We start from the raw sequence: 20,241 nt of genomic DNA, 5'->3' as shown, positions 1-20,241 counted from the left end.
CCCGTTATACGTCGTTTGCTGGGTTACGGTAAGTTTCTCCGCCTGTGTCTGTTTCATGCGTTCTGGAATCTCCGAAAAATATACTCCGAACCAAATGTATATTTGGTCCGGAGTCGCCCTCTCCTCCTATCCAACAAAAGAGGAGGACAGGGCAACTAAAGCGCGGGCGGCGGAGGAGTTGCCGCCGAGACGAATTCGGTGAGTCACAAAAAAGAAAAAAGAAAGAAACAGGAATATACCGTGAAAAGGAAAGAAAGCAGGGGTGTTTACGAATTTTTCGTCACAAGTACATCTTCCTCTGACTCCTGCCTTTCTTTTATTCCACAAATCGTAGTTGACTGTTCCCAGTTGTGCTCCGTATAGCGCATTGGGACTTATTGCTCTTCGAGAACAATCGATAATCGATCTGTATTCGTATTCACACAGAGAAAAGCCGCTTGTTGATAAACGCCGTATCACGCGAGACCTGTCAATCCCAGCTGCATACGTTTAGATAGCCATGAAAATGTATTGCATTTACGAGATTGTCATTCAAGAACGGCGTCTTTTGCTAAAGGAATTATACGAAAATTTCTGTCGTATTTCTGCCATCGCCGTTGGCATCGCCGTGATGTTCCGCATAAAGTTCGAATCAATAACATGGCCTCGCGCGCCGTACGTTATGTGCAAGTGAAAACGTGCGAGGACTGCCGGCCATAGTTCGTTATTTACGTTACACGGATACATGCATGTGCGTGTGTTTGTGTGCGTGCGGCGATCGATATATGCATAGTGATCTAGAAGGCTAGCGCTAAATGTGATATTGCATTTCACCTTCATTCCTAATCCTTCATACGTTACTGCGCATTACTTTGTTCCGTTTCCTTGTCTACCCTTATCTTAAACTGTCCGCAGTGTTACGCGTAGACAGAGGCAAATAGCTGAGCTTAGTCGGTCAGTAAGAAATGCCGAATAAAGTGTGCTGGGGAACATTGGCGTATCCAGAGTGCGGGGGGGGGGGGGTTCAAGTCTTCGAAATTCAATTTTTTAGGTATATATAGACGCACACATACAAACGGACACAGGAAATATGGCTGAAATTGCCACTGAAAAAATTCTGGCTAAGCCCCTGCTGAGGCACCCATGGTCACGCTTGTCTACCTTCCGTTCAATTGCAGGACAACAGGGAAGTGGCAGTTGCCTCCAGCGTGATCGCCGTCCAGGCGCCTGAAAACACAAACATGGGGACCTTCGTGGGCCACATACTGCCCGGAAGCTTCACCTTCCTCTTCGGAACATGGTGGACCTTTGCGGTGTGGCGCAACTACGTCCGCAGCAGGAAGAAGAAGCAACGCTACGTGTGCCGTTGCTCGTACGCGGTTCCCTGTCTTCCCAGGAAATTGAGCGTCGAAGGCATCGTCAAGATCATCGGCTCCTGCGCATGCATTCTCATGGAGTGTCCGGCCCCTTTCAGACGCCAGTACCTAGCTGATGAGAGTATACAGACCTGTCCATCTTCGTGCTCTTCCTGCTCAACGGTGTCGGGGACGTCATGTACAACGCCGGGTTCCCGCTCCCGCCACACACGGACTACGCGACGCTGCTGCTCACCATCGCCTCTGAGGGCCTGCTGCTCCATTTTCACCTGCACGGAAGGTCACATCTCGACGTCGTGATCCATACGCTCTTGGTGTACACCGTGGTTGCACTGGTGGCCTGCCTCTTAGCCGAGATGTGCCGACCTCGAAGCGTTCTGGCGTCTCTGGGTCGAGCTTACTTTGCCCTACTGCATGGGACGTGGCTATGTCAGATCGGCTTCATCCTTTACAGTCCGCTGCCGGATACAAACCCTGGGACGTTAACAGCCACAGGGACTTGATGTTGGCCGCCAGCGTATACGCGTGGCACATAATGGCTGTGCTGGTCTACGTTGGCGCGCTGGGTTGCTGTGGCATGGGTGGTGAACCGAATGTGCGGCAGGTTCTGCCATGACGTCGTCTCCGGGGTTATGGAGGAGGCTGATGACCTCCGTGAAGCCTTCATAAAGCGTAACGTGTGAAGTTGAGCGGGAGGGGACCCTGAAATGGACCGCGGCTGATGCTGCGGGCCAAGGATGATCTTTAACACCTTTCCAAGTAACCATCGAAAGGATTCATTCCTCAAAGTCATTGCCTCATTAGTCGACCGCCGCAAAAATGTTTTAGAATCTGTCAACAGCGAGGGGGGCTACATAGATTTGCGCATCCTGTAATTGCTTTCTCTCTTCTTTCGTCCCGACGAACGCGCTGTAAGCTAACAGCAGGGAGGGATGGCACGGGGAAACAAGTGAAGCCACGCGCGTGTCATGACCTTAAGAACTTTCTCTTTTTTCTAGTTGAACGCGCGGCTAACTTGAGTGGGATCGCGAGCGCGCGGGCCTCCCGCGGCGGGCGCAGTAACTATTCAGCCCACATTGCTCAAATCAGCCAATGGCCGTGGATTTGGGAATATGGCATGGTCATTTGAGTATATGCTATCATTTGTAGAGGGAAAAGGGGCGATTTTAGCTGATTTGAGAAATTAACTGTAAATTCCAGGGCGGGTATAGCGCTATAATTTTGGCTCGCTTGTTCTCAGGAGCCTCGGCTACCAATCGACAGCGTTTTCTGACCGTGCTGATAAAGTGTTGCAGGGCCCTTTAAGCTAATTACAGATGCAAAGATAATGCCATCTCTTGAAACTATACTGTAGAAACAGCACGATAACAAACCGAGCTGCGCCACCCTGAGGTGGTATCTTAATTGATGCGATCGGTTTCGGCGACACACTTACTTGGGAGAAAAGTTCATGGTTTATACCGGGTGTATTGGCACCAGCGGATCCAAGTTTCTAAACAGCCGTTTTCGTACCGTTGGCATAGTGGCAAACTGCTGCGACACAAGGACAGTCGTACGCACCCGTCGGCAGTATCGTGAAATCTTACGAATATGAAGGCGTCAACGAATGTGGCCCTTCCAGAATACGACTCATGAGCAGCATAAGGATTAATAGTCCCCAATATGGAAGTCATGTCAGGTCTGGTGGGCCAGTAGGCAAGAAGGGGCAGCTCTTAGATTTAGAATAGTGTGTCTCAGGGGCAGGGCTATTTGAGCTCTTAATTACATTCTATTGAATTACTTTCTATTGAGCTCTTAATTACTTTCTTGGTGAGTCTTTTTGCCGCGAATTATATCATTGTGCACTTTTTTTTCTCTTATCAAATAAAAACGTTACCGGATTTGCATATAATGCCACCTTGCTGTAGTTACTGTGTCATTGGGACTCCAGGTCATGTTGACCACGTGACATGAACGCCTACACGAAGCAGGAATCGCGATTCTGCTTGCTGCTGACAGAAAGAGTTCAGGGCTCCCTAGATTACGTAACGACGCGAACGTAACACTTCACCAGCACTATCCAATACGCTGCAAGAAAACTGGCGCAGAAAATCAGTCAATATACAGCAAGGCCAAAGGCCATGTAATCAGTTCTACTCCGACCCAGGACATGAGAACTCGACTAAGAACAGCTTAGCTGTTTGAAAAAAAATTGGGGGACCCTTAAGCTTCGCCTTAAGAGTGAACGCGATAGCGAAATCCGGGGCCCTAGTGCGCACTTCAACCACTAAGTGCATACTTATTAATGTATGTATTGTTACACACACACGCACACAGACACACGCGCGCGCGCGTATGGTAGAGGTTTGATTTTAAAGCAAGAGTCGCATGGCCTCCAAGATATACGCCGCGCGTTTGCCATCTCGGAGGCAATGAAGAGAGAGTCCACAATGCCTCACAGATAGCAGCACATTATCTAGAGTTTGCTGTTCCTTGATCAACGCCTCCGCAAGCTGGCGTTAGCTTGATATGTTTTCCGCTAGATGGACATAGTTGTCCATTTCTGTTTGAAAGTTCGTGGTGTGTTTCTAGCGGCGATGGCTGCACTATCCTGGCCTTTTTCGACGTAGTTTGATGGCCTCCCAAATGCGCCTACAAATCGCCGAATGGGCTCATTTTCGTCTGACACCTGCCGAACAAAATGCATTAGGCGACCCTTCCACAACATGTCATTTATGTAGTGTTTTTTCCGTTGCAGCTGCAAGTAACATCGTGGCTTTGTGGTAGGACACCTGCTTGCCACGCGAACGGCGCGGGTTCGATCCTCAATGGGACCGAAGATTTTATTCTTTATTTTATTTGCTTCTTTCTCGATTTTTCGGTCACGGACGATTTTTCGCTCACAACCAACGGTGACGACGCCGACGGCGGAATTTCTGCGACACGAGCTCTCTAACGCTATCGCGTTAAAAAGTATAAAGAGCACGAAACGAGCTCCTCTCATCAGCAAAGCAATGCTCTCAAAAGGACACTAAAGAGAAAAGCAATTTTTCTGATATTAGTAAATTACTCTTTCACATACCAAAAATCACCCCGCTTGCCGTCAGAAGCCGCTTGGTAAGCGAGGAAATGCGCAAAAACAAAATGCGGGTGGCGAGTCCACCTTTTAATTTACGCAGAAATCGCCGTGACGTCACAGATTTTGATGGCGTTAGGTCCTACGTAGTCCTAATCAGTAGTAAAAATGAAGTACATTTTCCTCAGAGGGGGCATAGGCTTAATATACCAAGATTCAGTCAATTTCCTTATGCGGTTGTCTCCAGAATACGAAAAATACACTTTGAAATCCGTGACGTCACGCGCGGTGATTTCAGCGCTAAATATGTAAATGAAACTCTGACCTTAATTTCCTCCTTTATTAATAAACATACGGTACTGAAATTAATGACGTTACACTTCTCATAGTACAATTTATCAATCTAAACAGATTGTTTCACATTAGTGTCCCTTTAAGGGGGCCAATAACACCCAATTTGCGACCATAATCTGTGTTATGTGAATTAATCAGAAAGAAGCTGGCAAAATTTTACCATATTTGTCGGGTATTTCATTTATAATTGAGTATTTTTATAAACACGCGTGTGTTCCGAGAGTCAGTCAACACTTGTGCACTCGCGAGTTGCGAGACGTAAACAAGCTGCTTGCTATGCGAGCATCAGGACTCTGTCGAATTAGTTTGTTCCTTGGTCAGATGCGCGTGCAATCAAGATATTTCAGCTTTCTTCAACTCGGCGCTGAAGATGAACGATTTACACTGGCTTGAACTTCGGCAGCAGACGACGGCTTCGCTCCATGCACCACATGTCGTCCCACATGCCATGGTGAAATGGCGGTCGCCGGGGGTGGGCGGAGTTTACCGCCGGCAACTTCTAGCAGGGGCGTAGCCACGTTAGGGCACACCGGGCCCGTGCCCCCCCCCCCCCCGAAATTTTTTTTTGCCATAGCATACAGAGCAGAAAATGACACTCGACCACATCTGCCTGCTCGTCCCCACTACAGATCAAGGAGGTGCCCCCCCCCCCCCCGAAAAAAATTTCTGCCTACGCCCCTGACTTCTAGGGCTTATTTTGTACTGAAATATTCTTTCACAGTCTTTTTTTTATATACGTGTAGGCACAATTGAACTTCTACTTCTACTTTTTCACTGAATGCCGTGCACATTCATGGGTGTCAATGTGATGACCCTTTAAGATTTGTATCTAGAATCACGATTCAATGTTTCACTGTACGTGATGTGGTAAAACGTAAACAACATGATGCTACGAGGCGACGATATCGGGAACATTTTTTTTACCGTAACTGGATTCGAACTTAGTTGAAGAAGTAGTAACGATTAAAAGCTGCTGCACGTATTATGCATGATATTTATCTACTGTTTAACTAGCTGTCTCAGTGTTTGCGCAATATTGTAGAAAACGGTATGGTCGGTGAAATGCGGCGTCCATGGTGATTCGATTCGGTGACGAGGCATGTTACGCGATTCGCCTTTCGCGTCAGCGTGTGAGGCCTTCTCGCCAGCAGCTGCTTGCAAATGGACTAACCGTGTTTGTCCGCCGCCTACATCTTCGAGTGCACTGGCACCGTAATACTACGGAGCGCACTCCTTGCCGCTTCTCTCTTCAAATGACGACGCTTTGAAAGAGTGCATGTCGAGTACTAGTGTTTATTATGTGCGTATTGAATCCATCTTTGCGCGGGATTCACCATATGCTGTGTCCAGGTGTGTGTTAACTACTACAGCTACCACAAAGGACTAATCATGTTCATGGACGTTATGTCATCGGGATGGACGTGTGCCACCAGGCGTCAGCGTTGGTGCGTCCACATCGAGCAGTGCTATAGTTGCCAAACACCAATAGACATTATGCAAGCTCTCGTATATCATTGTATAATAAAGATTCAAGTACTTCTTCGAAGACACGTTTCAACTTCGGTAATACCGATTCCTATGACTCATGGAAGCAAGAAGACGGGGCAGCATTGTGTACAGTACACAGGCTATGTCAGTAAAAAAAGAACAAAAGGAAACAATGTCAAGTTGTACAACTGGTACCTCATGAAAATCATTTACTACAGTAAAAAAGACAAATAAACGATGCAGTGGACTTGGCGCACAAAATTGCAAAACAGTGTCGTTAAACACTCAATCGGGTATGATGCCGGCCGCGGCGGTGCATTTCGATCCAGGCGAAATGATTGAGGCCCGTGTACTGTGCGATGTCAGCACACGCTAAAGAACACCAGATGATCAAAATCTCCGGAGCCCATCACTACGGCGTCCCTCATAATCATGTAGGGGTTTTGGGGCGAAAAAACCCCAGCAAGTATATTCTAAACACTCAGTTAACATGTGTATGCAATTGTGCGTACAATATAAAAAAAGAAAAGCTGCAGATACAAACACCGGAAAATGTACAGATGCCACGCTTGTGTAAAGTTTTATTGCGTACTACGCAACGGCGTATTCATCGTTTTCATAAGGACTAGAGGGTGCAGCTTGAGTGCCGCTACAAATACGGCCACAGATTGTCAGCAATAATAAAATCACAGCATATTCACGGGTGTGAATGATGATGAGTGGGGCGAAGCTCCGGAAGGAATCATCGGTAAACAGTTGAAACTCTTCCGTGCAATTCGCCCCACAATTAGAAGTGAAACACTTGAGTAAATGTCCCTCGCGGGCTCGCACATCGGGATTCTGTCTGCGAGCGCGCGCTGCCGCCGCCTTGCGCGCTCGCCGCTCTGCAGTCTTGTCCATCGGCGACTCCGAGCGCGCGCCAACAGCGAACGGGTTTTATTACACCACGCCCCCTAGCGTACGTAGCCGAACGATTGCCTTCCACCAATGACACGCGCCATATGTGACATCATTCCTATTATAACATCTCGCATTCTTTCATCATCAACTACAAGTACCCGCCATCTAGTTTTATAACATCTCGCATCTTTTCATCAACTACAAGTACCGCCATCTAGTGAACACTCCAAGAACTAAACTAGAGGTGGCTACCTACTACTACAACTACATACATCGAGGACGACCCGACCCACGCCTTAAGGAGCTTCGCCCCTAATAAAGATAAAAGAAGTTCTCATTTCCCCTTACCAGGATATTTGCACCATACTGTCCCTCGTCATTTTATGCTGCCTACAATATGTATGATGCCACTTATAATGCATGAGTAAATTGTTTGTAAACTTAGCAAAATAAGCCACCATAACTGCGCTTAGGTAGCTTCGCAACACTAAAATTAGTGTCTTAAGATATATATACTGCTGCTGCAGACATGTATATAAGGGCTTTAAACGGTTCATTGTCTATTTCAATTGGAGAGTTTCCCGGGAAAATCGGCGTGAGGAAGAGGAGTCATTTTTAATATAGCGAACTCTACGTCAACATCTAGAGCACATGACACGTGCACAGGCCGTGTCAGCTTATACCAATTACATCACTTCCTTAATGAGTATTTAGGCAACAACAGCACCAAGTGTTGTCCATGCTTAAAAGAAATCTCGCTGGCGTGCACTTTTTTTTTCGGACGTATCCACGCACCGCAAGCGCGTTGCGTGTAACGCGTTGCGCATGCTACCCAGCTGCGGCAGGTGGCGTAATGGCGGCCGTCGTAGCAGATGACGCGCATGTCCTGATCCTCAGAGGAGCACGCGGCCATCAAGGCACCCTTGGTCGTGACACGAAGGTGGTTTAAAGAACGCACGAGTGCCTTTGCATTGAGGGTTTTCTCGAGGTGCCACGAACTCTTGGCAAATATTATGTGGGATCATGTCATCAACACTCCTATGGCAGCACTATTGTCTTCGGAAACTACTATGTCTTATTTTGTCATAAGGGGCTTTAACGCTATTCAGCGTCACACGGAAATTCGTCGTACCCAATGTTGACATTCTTTAATGTCGTTCAAAGACACCATGAAACGCACCGGTTCCTCGGCATGCCCATATATAGCGTAATGCAACGTCTCGTGCAGGCCACAACCCTGTTTTAATAGCAGAGTTGTTTAAAGGGGCCTTGCCACACTTTTTCAGCATGGTCAGAAAACGCTGATCGTCGGTAGTCGAGGCTGCCGAGAACACGCGAGCCAAACATGACAGCGCAGCAAGCGGCATGGATTTAAAATTAATTCTCGAAGACAGCTAGAAATCGCTCCCTCTTCTCTCGACAAAAGAGGCGCGCCATAATGTCGTGCATTATTTTTGGCGTGCCAGATGTCCGCGCCATAGACCCAATGTGCACGGCCATTGACTGATTTGAGCATTGTGAACTAGATAGCTGCTGCGGCGGCCACGGGATGCCGCCAGGTGCTCAAGCGCTCGCTCGCGATGAGACTGAACCCATCTGCTTGCCCCTTTGTCACCCTCCTCCCCCCCCCCCCCTTTTCGGCGTAGCTTTCAGCGCGATCGTTGGTACGAAATGAGAGAGAGAAAGAGATTACAACTTTATTGTCGTCAGACTTTGTAGAGGTAGGTGATCCGCCAGGCTAAACCTGGTGGCCACCTCCTCTGCTCTCTGTATGGCCTGTAGCTGAACTCCCAGGCTGGTGGAGGTCAGAACCTCCTCCCACCTTTCGGGCGAGGAAGTGGCCAGAAAGATAGGGAGAGGGGGGGTGTTCCCTGCAGTCCCAGAGAATGTGATGAAGTGTGGGTATTGACCCACAATGCGAGCAATATGGGTTCAATCGTGTCCGGGGTATATACGGCATAAATATGATGCACGGGAATGAATGCGTGTGCAGTCGGCGCCAGACAACCTCCTGGCGCTTAGTTAACTTGTGGTGCGGGGGTGGTTTTAACTGCCTCGATACATCATATCACGACACCATATCACGACATTACAAAATGAGAGAGAAAGCGCCTGAAACGCGCGACAAACCGCTGTAACTCCGCTCGTACCTGACGGATGCTAAAACAATTTTTGTGATAGTTCACTTGTGAGGCAATAAGCTCTCTAATAAAAGCCATTCGATGATAACTTCAAAAGGGTTGCAGGTCCCTTTTAATCCGGACGTAAGGCGTAATATGTAGATTGGAAAAACCTCGCCGAAGGATGCCGCCACTCCCAGAGCTGTGTGCACAGGCGCAGCTGGTACGACGTCACGCGCCACGGCCGCCGCACAGGAAACATGAACCTGCACGCGCTCTCCTCGTCCTCTTCTTCATCGTCTTCTTCGTCTTCTGCTTCGCTTTCAGAACACATGCGACGATTTCTCCGGCGAGGGATACAATGAACCTGACGGGCGAGACAACAAGTACAGAGAGAGAGAAAGAAAGAAAGAAAGAAAGAGAGAGGGGGAGGCAAAGAGAGAGAGCGAGAGAAATAAAGATAGAGAAAGAGAGAAATTCTAGGGGAAGAAAGTTTCTTCACGAGGCGAGATTCGAATCCGCGTACCCACGATCCGAAAGCGCGCGTCTTAACCATTCGGCTATACAGGCACGCTAGCAGAGCATAGCATAGGCTTGTATAGTATAGTATAGTATAGTATAGTATAGTATAGTATAGTATAGTATAGTATAGTATAGTATAGTATAGCAAGGGGGTTGCAAAGGTAAATGAGGGTGAGGACAGATGTGAATTGAGGAGGAGGGAAATGAGAAGGACAGAGAGTAAAGCGAAGCAGAGAAAGAGAGGAGTAGACAAAACGAAAGGCAGAAAGAGAAAAAAAAGGAAGAAATAAATAAATAAATAAATAAATAAATAAATAAATAAATAAATAAATAAATAAATAAATAAATAAAGAAAGAAAGAAAGAAAGAAAGAAGTAGAAAGAAAGAAAGAAAGAAAGAAATAGACTGAGAGACAAAAAGACGTACACAAAAAACAGACAGAAGAGAGAAAAAAAAAGAGGAAGAAAGAAAGATAAAATGTGCGAAACTTAACGTGCAATTAATTCAACGTACACGGGCCTCTAGCATTTATCCACAATGGAAGTGCGACCTCCGCGGCCGCCAACCTGGGAACGGAGACGTCAATGCACTAAAGAGAGGTATTAAGATGTCGCCACTTTGTCGCTAGAAGAAGGCTCATTAGAGAGAAGTCTTGGCTTGGAAGACGTCCAGCAGCTACTACTTGGCACAGCAGTCAGGAAAACGTACGCGAAATTTCACAACGTGGTAGCATTTATTGATTCCTCTCGGGCGAACAGGTGAACAGTTGGTTTAAAACGTGTCATCGGCGATCATTCTTACGTCCGTTTTGTTCGTCAACCACATGGTACAGAGCCAACGAGTGCCCTGAAGGTGAGTACGATCCTGCGGAATGTGAATGTGGACGCGGGTTTCTTGGAAATCGCTTCATCGGCAAGTTGTCGATAAAGTTTAGATAGATAGATAGATAGATAGATAGATAGATAGATAGATAGATAGATAGATAGATAGATAGATAGATAGATAGATAGATAGATAGATAGATAGATAGATAGATAGATAGATTAGTGGAGGAAGGGGGACGAATCCGATATGAGGACGCACAATAGCGCCTAAGTATCGAATTCACATGGTATGGTCGGTGATGGTGTTACAACAGGTGGGGTCAGTCTTACAATCTGGGCCTACGATCGCTCCTGCAGTGTCTCTTTCGTGTGTGGCGGAATCTACCGTCGAAATGTGTATACGTTGGTTGACGCGCATATGTTCGGATGATAGGTGTGACATGTCTGATACTCGCTAGCGAAGTACTCTCACTCCTTCGGAGAACGCTATCGAGATGCGCGGACGCGCATCTCGATAGCGTTGTTGTTGTCTTCCTTCGACACTCGTACACCGGCAGGCCGAAACAAAGTTTTCCGCGAAGCGAATTCGTTTGCATTCCGTGAAGGCGAGGGAGCAAGAGGCGAACGCCAGCTGTATGGAGTATACACGGATGAAGAAACAAACATGGCAGCCCATCATGCAAGCAGCTGGGCTAGCCGCGTTCGTCCGAGATCAGCACTCTCAACTTCCATATGATAACCAGGGTGTCTGAGAGGCACATTTCTAAGAGGCGCAGGAGAAGAAGAAAAGACGTCATTTCATCATTCTGCATACACTCCTGGACGGTCAGTCTGTTGTCGCAAGTTCGAATCCTCCTGGCACAGTGAGAATATCGCTCTCGAATTGTCTTGCATAGCATTTTGGTATCCCGCCGACGGAAGCCGGCGTGCGTCAAAGCAAGCCTTTCTGCTTATTCACCGCGATAGCTGCGAAACAAACTCGAAAGGTCGTTTCGAATAGGTGGAAACGGCTTCGACTTTACTGTGCGAGTTTCGCACGGAGCGATACGACATTTGCCTGCCAAGCAAGGTGGATTCAAGTATTCTCGGGTGGCAGGTGTTGTTATGATCGTTTTTCTTTTTTATTTTTTCAGACTGCGATTACGCCTCACTTTAGACGCCGACGAACGCTACACGAAATATGACAGACGCCGTGCCGACACCGTCCGAATATGGCGGAGTGCTGCAACGGACAAATGCGTAAAAAGTAATGCAACTTTGAGGTACTTACGCGTGAAATGTCTTCCCTGATGACTTTTCCGGTCGATTCGTACAGTTTACTGCGCCACAGGCAGGTATTTCTTTAAAAAAAGAAGAGAAAAGTTCTCTTCCGGGACAAAAACGGCGGCTTCCGGTGGCTTCACGCCCGTGTGCTCGATGCGCCATCCAGCTCCGCCTAGTGGAGATCAGTGGTTTCGACTGGAAGTCGCAGCCGTCCCGCGCGTGCGTAAAGCGTGGTGTACCACGTGAGCGACGCAACGCGCTGCCCGAGCGCGCCCGCTCACTCCGCGCGCGCCTGCGAACGAAGCGGCCGCGCCGCATCTCCGGTGATGCCCCAACGGGCGACCGTAGCGGCGGCGCTGTAGTCGCTTTGTACTGAAGCTGTGGAGAGCGTCTGCATTTGGCGCGCGCGCGTCGCAACGTATGAAAGCCTGTAATTGCTCATTTTGAGCGCGTTTAATGCATTAATGAGCTTTAATCGGTGCCTCAAAACCTGCTACGCGCCATGGTGCTCGAGTGAATATGCAGGCGTGCCAAAACTGCGCCGACACATTCCCTATTTTTGGAGCCTGCCGACCCGCAAAGAAGGCGACAATCGTATCACAGATGCGCCTAGCTACAGAGCAGTGGAACGAACTAGAGTCACTAGAAAAATTTTCTAGTGACTCTAGAACGAACGAAGCGGCCGCGCCGCATCTCGGGTGATGCTCCAACGGGCGATCGTAGCGGCGGCGCTGTAGTCACTTTGTACTTTATTGTACCACGGTGTAAGAAAAATAATTTAGGTGTGGACACTCCGCCCGACGGCGCGTCCACATAATGTTCGCCTCTTTCCTCCTCTCGGCCCCCATGTCGCAGCGCCTCCCACGCAACCGCGGCCGGCGCATGTACTATAGAAGACGAGCTGCGTGCGTAGCGTGCGTAACGGCGCTGCGCACGTGAGAAGTCAGCGAGCAGAAAGACTGCTCACGCGCTCTAAGCAAGACGCCGCGCTTTTACGTACGCAACGCTGTTAGGGACGCTATGTGCGTCGGGTGCGCCGTTTACACCGTGGCCGTATGAAAACTCGCCGTGAAAACATGCAATGAGGTGAAAAAAAAAATGAAGAAAAGCGCGCGTTCGCCTCGTCGCAATCCGCCTCGTGCGCTGCTGCTTTCAGTGGTACTGGTGGCGCCACCAACGGCGGACGGTAGCGATAGGTGGATCTGCGCGGCTCAGAGAAGCCGTGGTAAAGCGCCTGTTACTCTCCGTTTTTCTATTCATGTTTCATTCTGGTTTGAAATTTGTACTGCCGACGCTGCTCCACTACAACCATGCCGTCTGTTACGTCCATTGTTCTATATTATTTGTTTTAAAATGACAGGCCCGTTTTTAATGCGTGCGCGCGATGCACTGCGTACGTTTCTTACGTGCATGTGTCCAAGTTGTTTGCGTGATCTGTTAACACAGATGAAATAAAATTGTTGCAGTACAAAACAGCATTCTTGTTTTATTGAACACCCCAAACAGTACAACAATGACTATTACGGCTGTATGCCTGCTTAAGAAAACGCACAAAAGACACGCGATTTTATCTTCGCCCACACTCGTAGCACTCAACTAGGCCAAGAAAACCAAAATCTAACTTGCTGAACGTTTTAACAGGCCGTCACACAGCTGCATAATAATGCGTGAAAGTACTGTAGCAAATGACCAACAAACATTCACACGCGTTTTTTTTTGTTCACAGACCGTATTAACATATGAGAAAGTTCTAACTGCATTGCATCACATATTCGGAATATCTAAATCACTTTCACCATTGAAGCCACAATCCTCTAACACATGCGCTTTAAATTGAGCATGGTATTACTCAGACTTATACAGGAAATGCGCACCCGTGGCATTACTCAGATTATATAGGAAATGCGCACGCGTGCAATGTATCTCGTATGCTAGATTCTCCTTTGGTACGTGCAGCTCAAAATAAAATGCGATTCTAGAAGTAAGGTTCGTGAGTAGCGAGCATATAGCAGAACAACTACTTACAGCTTCACTTACCTTTGCCAAAAACGGTATTCCAATTGCAATTCAATATTAACCGACGCACAACGATAACAACACGCCTGTTGCACACAGGCGTACCAGGTTGACGCTCGAGGCCAAGCGCGGTATTTTAAGTGTAGCACAATCGGGCGCGTACAGTACGCTAGAATATTCTGGCACAATGTCGTCAAGCTTGCAGTCACTTCAGCGTTCCCACGATGTAGCACCAGTTGACGTCCTCGCGTCATCAAACTGCTACGACGCCGAGAACTACACACACAGCTGACTTGGAAAAACGCGGTCTTGCAGGAGGCCATCTTGTCCCGCAACCAACGGACAAAAGTACACAACTGAGGCGTCTGAAACATTGCCGTTGATGAGATGGCAGCTGAACGAAATCAGGGCTCGTCGTCCGACGGTGGCCACCGCCTTAACACAATATTAACGTTGCAACGTTCAAGGAAGACGCGACCGAGCCCAGCCGGTCTTGTCGGGTACGCTACAGCACAGTGCACAGCGCGCGCTCTCACGGCCACCGAAAGAATAAAAGAAAGTGGAGAGAGGAGTTAGCTTGGAGCATGGCCAGTCGGTGGAAGCAAGAGGGACGTGTTGCGTCGTCGGTGTGGCGTATTGTCGAGAGATGGCGCTAGTTTGTTTTTGCGCAACGAAATCGCAAACTGATTCAAAATGCATGGGATCCTATGGGGGGGGTTGGGAGAGGGCACATCTTCCTTTCTCCTCGCTAGTCACCAGGGGAGCCGAGCGGTGGCGCCACCATACCGATGCACGATGCGGATAGGTTGGGTCTTAAGCCTACCCCATGGTCCGCGCGCCCCCCACGACAACGGCGGCCCGGCGCATGTTAGTAAAGGCGAACATTAGCTTGGACGCGCTCGGTCCTTCGCGGCCGGGCGGAGAGTGTCCACACCTAAAATTAATTTTTCTAACACCGTGATTTGTACTGAACAGAGTGTACTAGTACTGAAGCTGTGGAGAGCGTCTGCACTTGGCGCGCGCGCGTCGCAGCCTACGAAAGCGTTTAATTGCGCGTTTTTAGCGCGTTTAATGCATTACTGAGCTATAATCGGTGTCTCAACGCCTTCTACGCGCCTTGGTGCCTGAGTAAATATGCAGGCGTGCCAAAATGGCTCCGAGATATTCCCTGTTTTTGGAGCCTGGCGGCCCCCAAAGAATGCGACAATCGGATTTTGCACCTAGCTGCTCACTGATTGCTGTGCGGTTTGCAAGCAACATTTCGAGCCGCGCTACACTATAAGTGACTACGAAGAAATAAAAAACCAGCGACGAAAGCCTACCATTCTTCTGCCGGCAGTCTCTACGATATCCAGAGCATTGGTCCTCATATGAGCTCCAATGCGCTCGACTGTTTCATGAGGAAGCTGAGTACAAATAACTCTATCACAACATTTATATTAGTGACGGCTGAGTTCTGCCAGTTTTGCTCTGTTTCTTTAATGCCGAAAGGCTATCTTGTTTCAACAGCGTGCTTCCGCGCATAGGCGAGCGCAGGGTGGCGGGGGGGGGGGGGGGGGGGGCGAAGTCGGGTGAATGTTCGTCGCAGCGCCCCCGCCCCATCCCTATTAAGCCCATGCATGGGGCAGACTTCGTCCCCCCCCCCATCTTCTCAGGTGACTAGGGAAGGCGGCCGCCCCCTGCCCTCCCCCCTCCTTGCGCACGCCTACGCTTCCGCGGTTACTATGCATCGGTTATGCGACCTCTGAGTGCTTAAAATACCACGAAGCCGAGCCAGCTGCAGGAGCCGAGCCGAAGGCGCGCTCCGAGGCACAAACTTGATGCATCAGGGCTTATCTCAAGCATCTTAAATTGCGCAGATGTAAATATAACCCGCCGGTCATTCTGCCTAAATTCACTACAACCAGTTCTCCTTTTCAATGGACAGCTTATATTGCACTTTTCCTGACCTATCGATGCAATTGCAAAAAAACTTCTTTTTAACAATGCATGTTTTTTATTATAATTTCGTTGCTTTACCTGTAAAGTGTCTAAAGTCAAGCCAGGATATATATATATATATATATATATATATATATATATATATATATATATATATATATATATATATATATATATATATATATATGCATATATATTTACACGAACAAATACGGGCAGTAAAGTCTCGCCTCCCCACCCGGTGCCAATAACAATATCCATGCAACGCTCCTGAGGACGACCGTTATTTGTACCGGTCGAGTTAACATTGACTTCCAATACCTTTGAGGCCTCGTAATGTCGAAAAAGCCACATTTACGCAGGGCATTTGTAAAGATACGCACCGCACACACAGCTTCGCCAATGCGCGGTAAATGTTCGGCGTGTTTTCGGCAGAATACCAGCACACAGCTTTCTGAGCACAGTTAAATTCCAATAGAGAAGCTCTAAACTAGACGCCGAATCACCACCAGAAGAAAGCAATAAAACAGAAGAAGTCAGAATAAGGCACGTCCTTTGTGTTTCTCCTGTCTCTTTCTTCTGACGGTCGTTCGGCGTGAAATTATTGACAGTAATGTAACTAGCCCAGCAATGAGTTGGGCTCAGTTACACCGAGATCGTGAATCTTCACGGTCGGTATCAGCCCATTTTCATTTTTATATTTTGCGTGCCTTCCAGCTGTCACTTCGGCTACAAGAACTGATCTGCAGTATCTCTCAAAGGCATTTATGAAGCAAGCATCCATTAAAAGCTTTGAAGTTTCGTCCATCAAGGCTTATGAGGACAAGTGCTATGCTTAATAATGATAGACACGCAACGAAAGCCGCATCAGTAATAGTGCCCATTAGCCGGGTGCCGCCGACGCGCCCAGCAGTTCTTGCGCGAGGCGCCGCACGCCTTCAGTACCGAGCGACTGCAGCGCCGCCGCTACGGTCGACGCGGAAGGCATCAGGCGGCGAGGCGCGTTCACGCCACTCGACAGTTCTAGTACACTCTAGCCTAGCTGCTCACTGATTGCTGTGCGGTTTACAAGCAACACTTCTAGCCGCGCTACACGATAAGTGACTACGAACACAGTGACTGCGAAGAAGTAACAAACCAGCGACGAAAGCCTACAATCCATCTGTCGGCAGTATCTACGATATCCAGAACACTGATCCTTATATGAGCTGCGATGCGCTCGACTGTTTCATGAGTAACCTGCGTACAAGTAACTCTCTGTGTCACATTTATTTAGTGACGGCTGAGTTCTACTGTGCCAGTTTCGCGCTGTTTCTTTAATGCCGAAAGGCTATCTTGTTTATGCAGCGTGCTTCCACGGTTACTGTGCATCGGTTATGAGACCTCGGAGGGCATAAAATACCAGAAGCCGGGCCAGGGAGCCGAGCCGAAGGCGCGCGTTCACCTCCGAGGCACAAACTTCATGCATTAGGGCTTATCTCAACCATATTAAAATGCGCAGATGTAAATATAGCTCGTCGGTTATTCTACCTAAATTCACTATAACCAGTTCTCCTTTTGAATAGACAGCTTATATTGCACTGTTTTCCTGATTTTCTATCAATGCCATTGCACAAACTTGCGGATGACTATGTTTTGTATTATAATTTAAATGTTGTTTTATCTTTTAAGTGTCAGAAGTGAAACCAGGAGGGGTGATGGTGCTCGACGCTTTGCGATATTATGTTGTAAATGTGCGTATATATATATATATATATATATATATATATATTATATATATATATATATATATATATATATATATATATATATATATTATATATATATATATATATATATATATATATATATATATATATATATATATATATATATATATAGATAGATAGATAGATAGATAGATAGATAGATAGATAGATAGATAGATAGATAGATAGATAGATAGATAGATAATAAAATCACACCTCCGCATCCGGCCCCATTAACAATATTCGTGCAACGCCCCTGAGGACGACCGTTATTTCTACCAGGTGCAGTTACGTTTCACTTCCGATACATTTCAGCCCTCGTAATGTCGAACAAGTGACATTTACACAGCGCATTTGTAAAGATACGCAACGTACACACAGCTTCGCCAACGCGCGGCAAATGTTCGGCATGCTTTCAGCAGGATATCAGTACACAGCTTTCTAAGCACAGCTACATTCCAATAGAGCAGCTGAGTCACTCTGAATAAATTAGACAATAAGGCACGCCCTTTCTGTTTCGTCTGTCTGTTTCTTCTGGCGCTCGTTCGGCGTCTAGTTAATTGAGAGTAATGTACTAACTATCCCAGCAATGAGCTCGGCTCAATTATACCGAGATAGTGCATCTTCAGTGTTGCTGTCAGCCCGTTTTCATTTTTATATTTTGCGTGCCTTCGAGCAGTCGCTTCGGCTACAAGAAGTAATTTGCAGTATCTCTCAAAGGCATATAGGAAGGAAGCATCCATTCAAAGCTTTGAAATTTCGTCGCTCAATGCTTACGACGACAAGTCTGCTTAATCTTGACAGACACGCAACGAAAGCCGCACCAGTAATAGTGCCGGGTTAGCTGGGTGCCGCCGACGCGACCAGCAGTTCTTGCGCCTTCAGTACTGAGCGACTGCAGCGCCGCCGCTACGGTCGACGCGGAAGGCATCAGGCGGCGAGGCGTGTTCACGCCACTCAACAGTTCTAGTACACTCTACCTGTGACGGCTAGTGGCGGCTCGGAAGCAATAACGAGGGGTACATCGCAGCGTCAACTTGCGGTTACGGGAGGAATGCTGGGCGCTTCCGGAAGCGGATGTGCGCTAGCGCTTCCTGCCATCTTCTCTCGCGGTAGCGCCTGTGGTAGAGTGTACTAGATAGTACACTCTACCCATTGGCAGATTTCGTTCGCTTGCTCTCCGCCGGAGCGGAGTGCTCCGGCGCAGAGTTCACCGGCCACTCCGAATCTGCCATTGGAATTCACCACTTCCTCTCGTTTGGCTTTTGGCTTGGCTGGGTTTATATTCTGATGCAGCGACAAAGTGCTGAAAACAGTGAAGCATATATTTTCAGATGAACTTTTTCTTAATAAACACAACTATTTCAAGCAATAAAATTTTAGATGGGGCCAGTTCAATTCAGCTGGGTCAGTTGGTTTTCTGGGGCCTTCACTGTCTTCTTTCACTGCGCTATTCGTAAATGTTTCCAACTATTTCAAGGATTGTCTTCCGTTCATTTGCAGAACAAGGAGAGCCTAGGAGTTGCCTACAGCGCCATCACCGTTTACTGGTCCTTCACATACAATGGGAACCTTCATAGGCCATGCATTGCCCGGGACCTTCCTCTTCTTTTTCGGAACATGGTGGACTTTCGCGGCCTGGCGCAACTACGCCCGCAGCAGGGAGGACAAGCAACCCTACGCGTGCCGTTGCTCGTACCCGGTGCCTTGTCTGTCCCGGAAATTCAGCGCAGAAGGCATCTTGAAGATTGTCAGCTGCTGCGCCGGCTTTGCCTTCGAGGCTCCCGTTACTTTCAGAAGCGACGTCATCGTAGACGCGGCGAGCACTCAGCATAAAGCGATGTACTCGTTTTACCTGCTCAACGGCGTAGTAGACATCATGTACAAACGCCGGGTTTCCCGTTCCCTTCGCACACAGACTATGTGGCACTGCTGCTCGCCGTCACCTCCGAGGGCCTGCTCTTCTACTTCCACGTGCACGGAAGGACGCACCTCGACGCCATGGTGCACACGCTCTTGGTTTACACCGTGGCTGCCGTGGTGATCTGCATCATAGCCGAGATGTGTCGGCCCCGAAGCGTCCTGGCGTCCCTGGGTCGAGCGTACTTTTGCCTGCTGCACGCGACGTGGATGTGGCAGATCGGCTTCATCCTCTACAATCCGCTGCCCGGATACAAACCCTGGGATGCTAACAGCCATATGGACTCTATGTTGGCCGCCGGCGCATTCGCGTGGCACATGATGGCTGTGTTGGTCTACGTTGGCGTGTTGGGTGCTGTGGCCTGGGCGGTGAACCGAACGTGCGGCATGTTCTGCCATGACGTCGTCTCCGTGAATGCGGAGGAGGCTGATGAGCTCAGCGAAGCACTTGTAAAGCGTCGCATGTGAAGTTGACCCTGTCCGCTGACGATTCTGCGGGCCAAAGATAATCTTTAAGCTAAGTACTTAAAGCAGCGAAGGTGATGCCATCTCCTGAACCTAACTCTGTAAAGAGCAGGTGAAAATAACTGGCATGTCATCCTGGAGAGCTATTCTCGATGTGCCCATCTAATGGACATGTCCATTTCGGCGGAGCGCATTCAGTTACACGAGAAAGCGGCGAACGTTGAATCAACGTGCTCTTGACCACGTCGACGCATCGAACCCGCAAAGCAC

At 48.2% G+C, this 20,241-nt stretch overlaps 2 protein-coding genes across 2 annotated transcripts in view; both read left to right on the top strand.

Moving 5' to 3' along the window:
• The window catches only part of LOC119403168 (transmembrane protein 45B-like), a 3,570-nt gene extending 1,712 nt beyond the window's left edge, over window positions 1-1,858 (top strand). The window contains exons 2-3 of the mRNA XM_037670115.1: window positions 1,158-1,437; window positions 1,485-1,858. Coding sequence (XP_037526043.1) covers window positions 1,158-1,437; window positions 1,485-1,858 — 654 coding nt within the window. The remainder of the gene's footprint in view (window positions 1-1,157; window positions 1,438-1,484) is intronic.
• An 8,633-nt stretch (window positions 1,859-10,491) lies between these two features.
• Window positions 10,492-19,998, top strand: LOC119401783 (transmembrane protein 45B). Its single transcript, XM_037668755.2, has 2 exons — window positions 10,492-10,646; window positions 19,090-19,998. The coding sequence occupies exon 2, from the start codon at window positions 19,588-19,590 to the stop codon at window positions 19,972-19,974; it is 387 nt and encodes a 128-aa protein (XP_037524683.1). The 5' UTR covers window positions 10,492-10,646; window positions 19,090-19,587; the 3' UTR covers window positions 19,975-19,998.
• The last annotated feature ends 243 nt before the right edge of the window (window positions 19,999-20,241 follow it).

Source organism: Rhipicephalus sanguineus, chromosome 8 (assembly GCF_013339695.2).
Source record: "Rhipicephalus sanguineus isolate Rsan-2018 chromosome 8, BIME_Rsan_1.4, whole genome shotgun sequence".
NCBI lineage: Eukaryota > Metazoa > Arthropoda > Arachnida > Ixodida > Ixodidae > Rhipicephalus > Rhipicephalus sanguineus.
This window is presented reverse-complemented; position numbering and strand designations above follow the sequence as displayed.

Excerpts from the sequence above, each read along its gene's own strand:
- LOC119401783 (XM_037668755.2), top strand. The coding sequence starts at position 19,588 with ATGGTGCACACGCTCTTGGTTTACACCGTGGCTGCCGTGGTGATCTGC.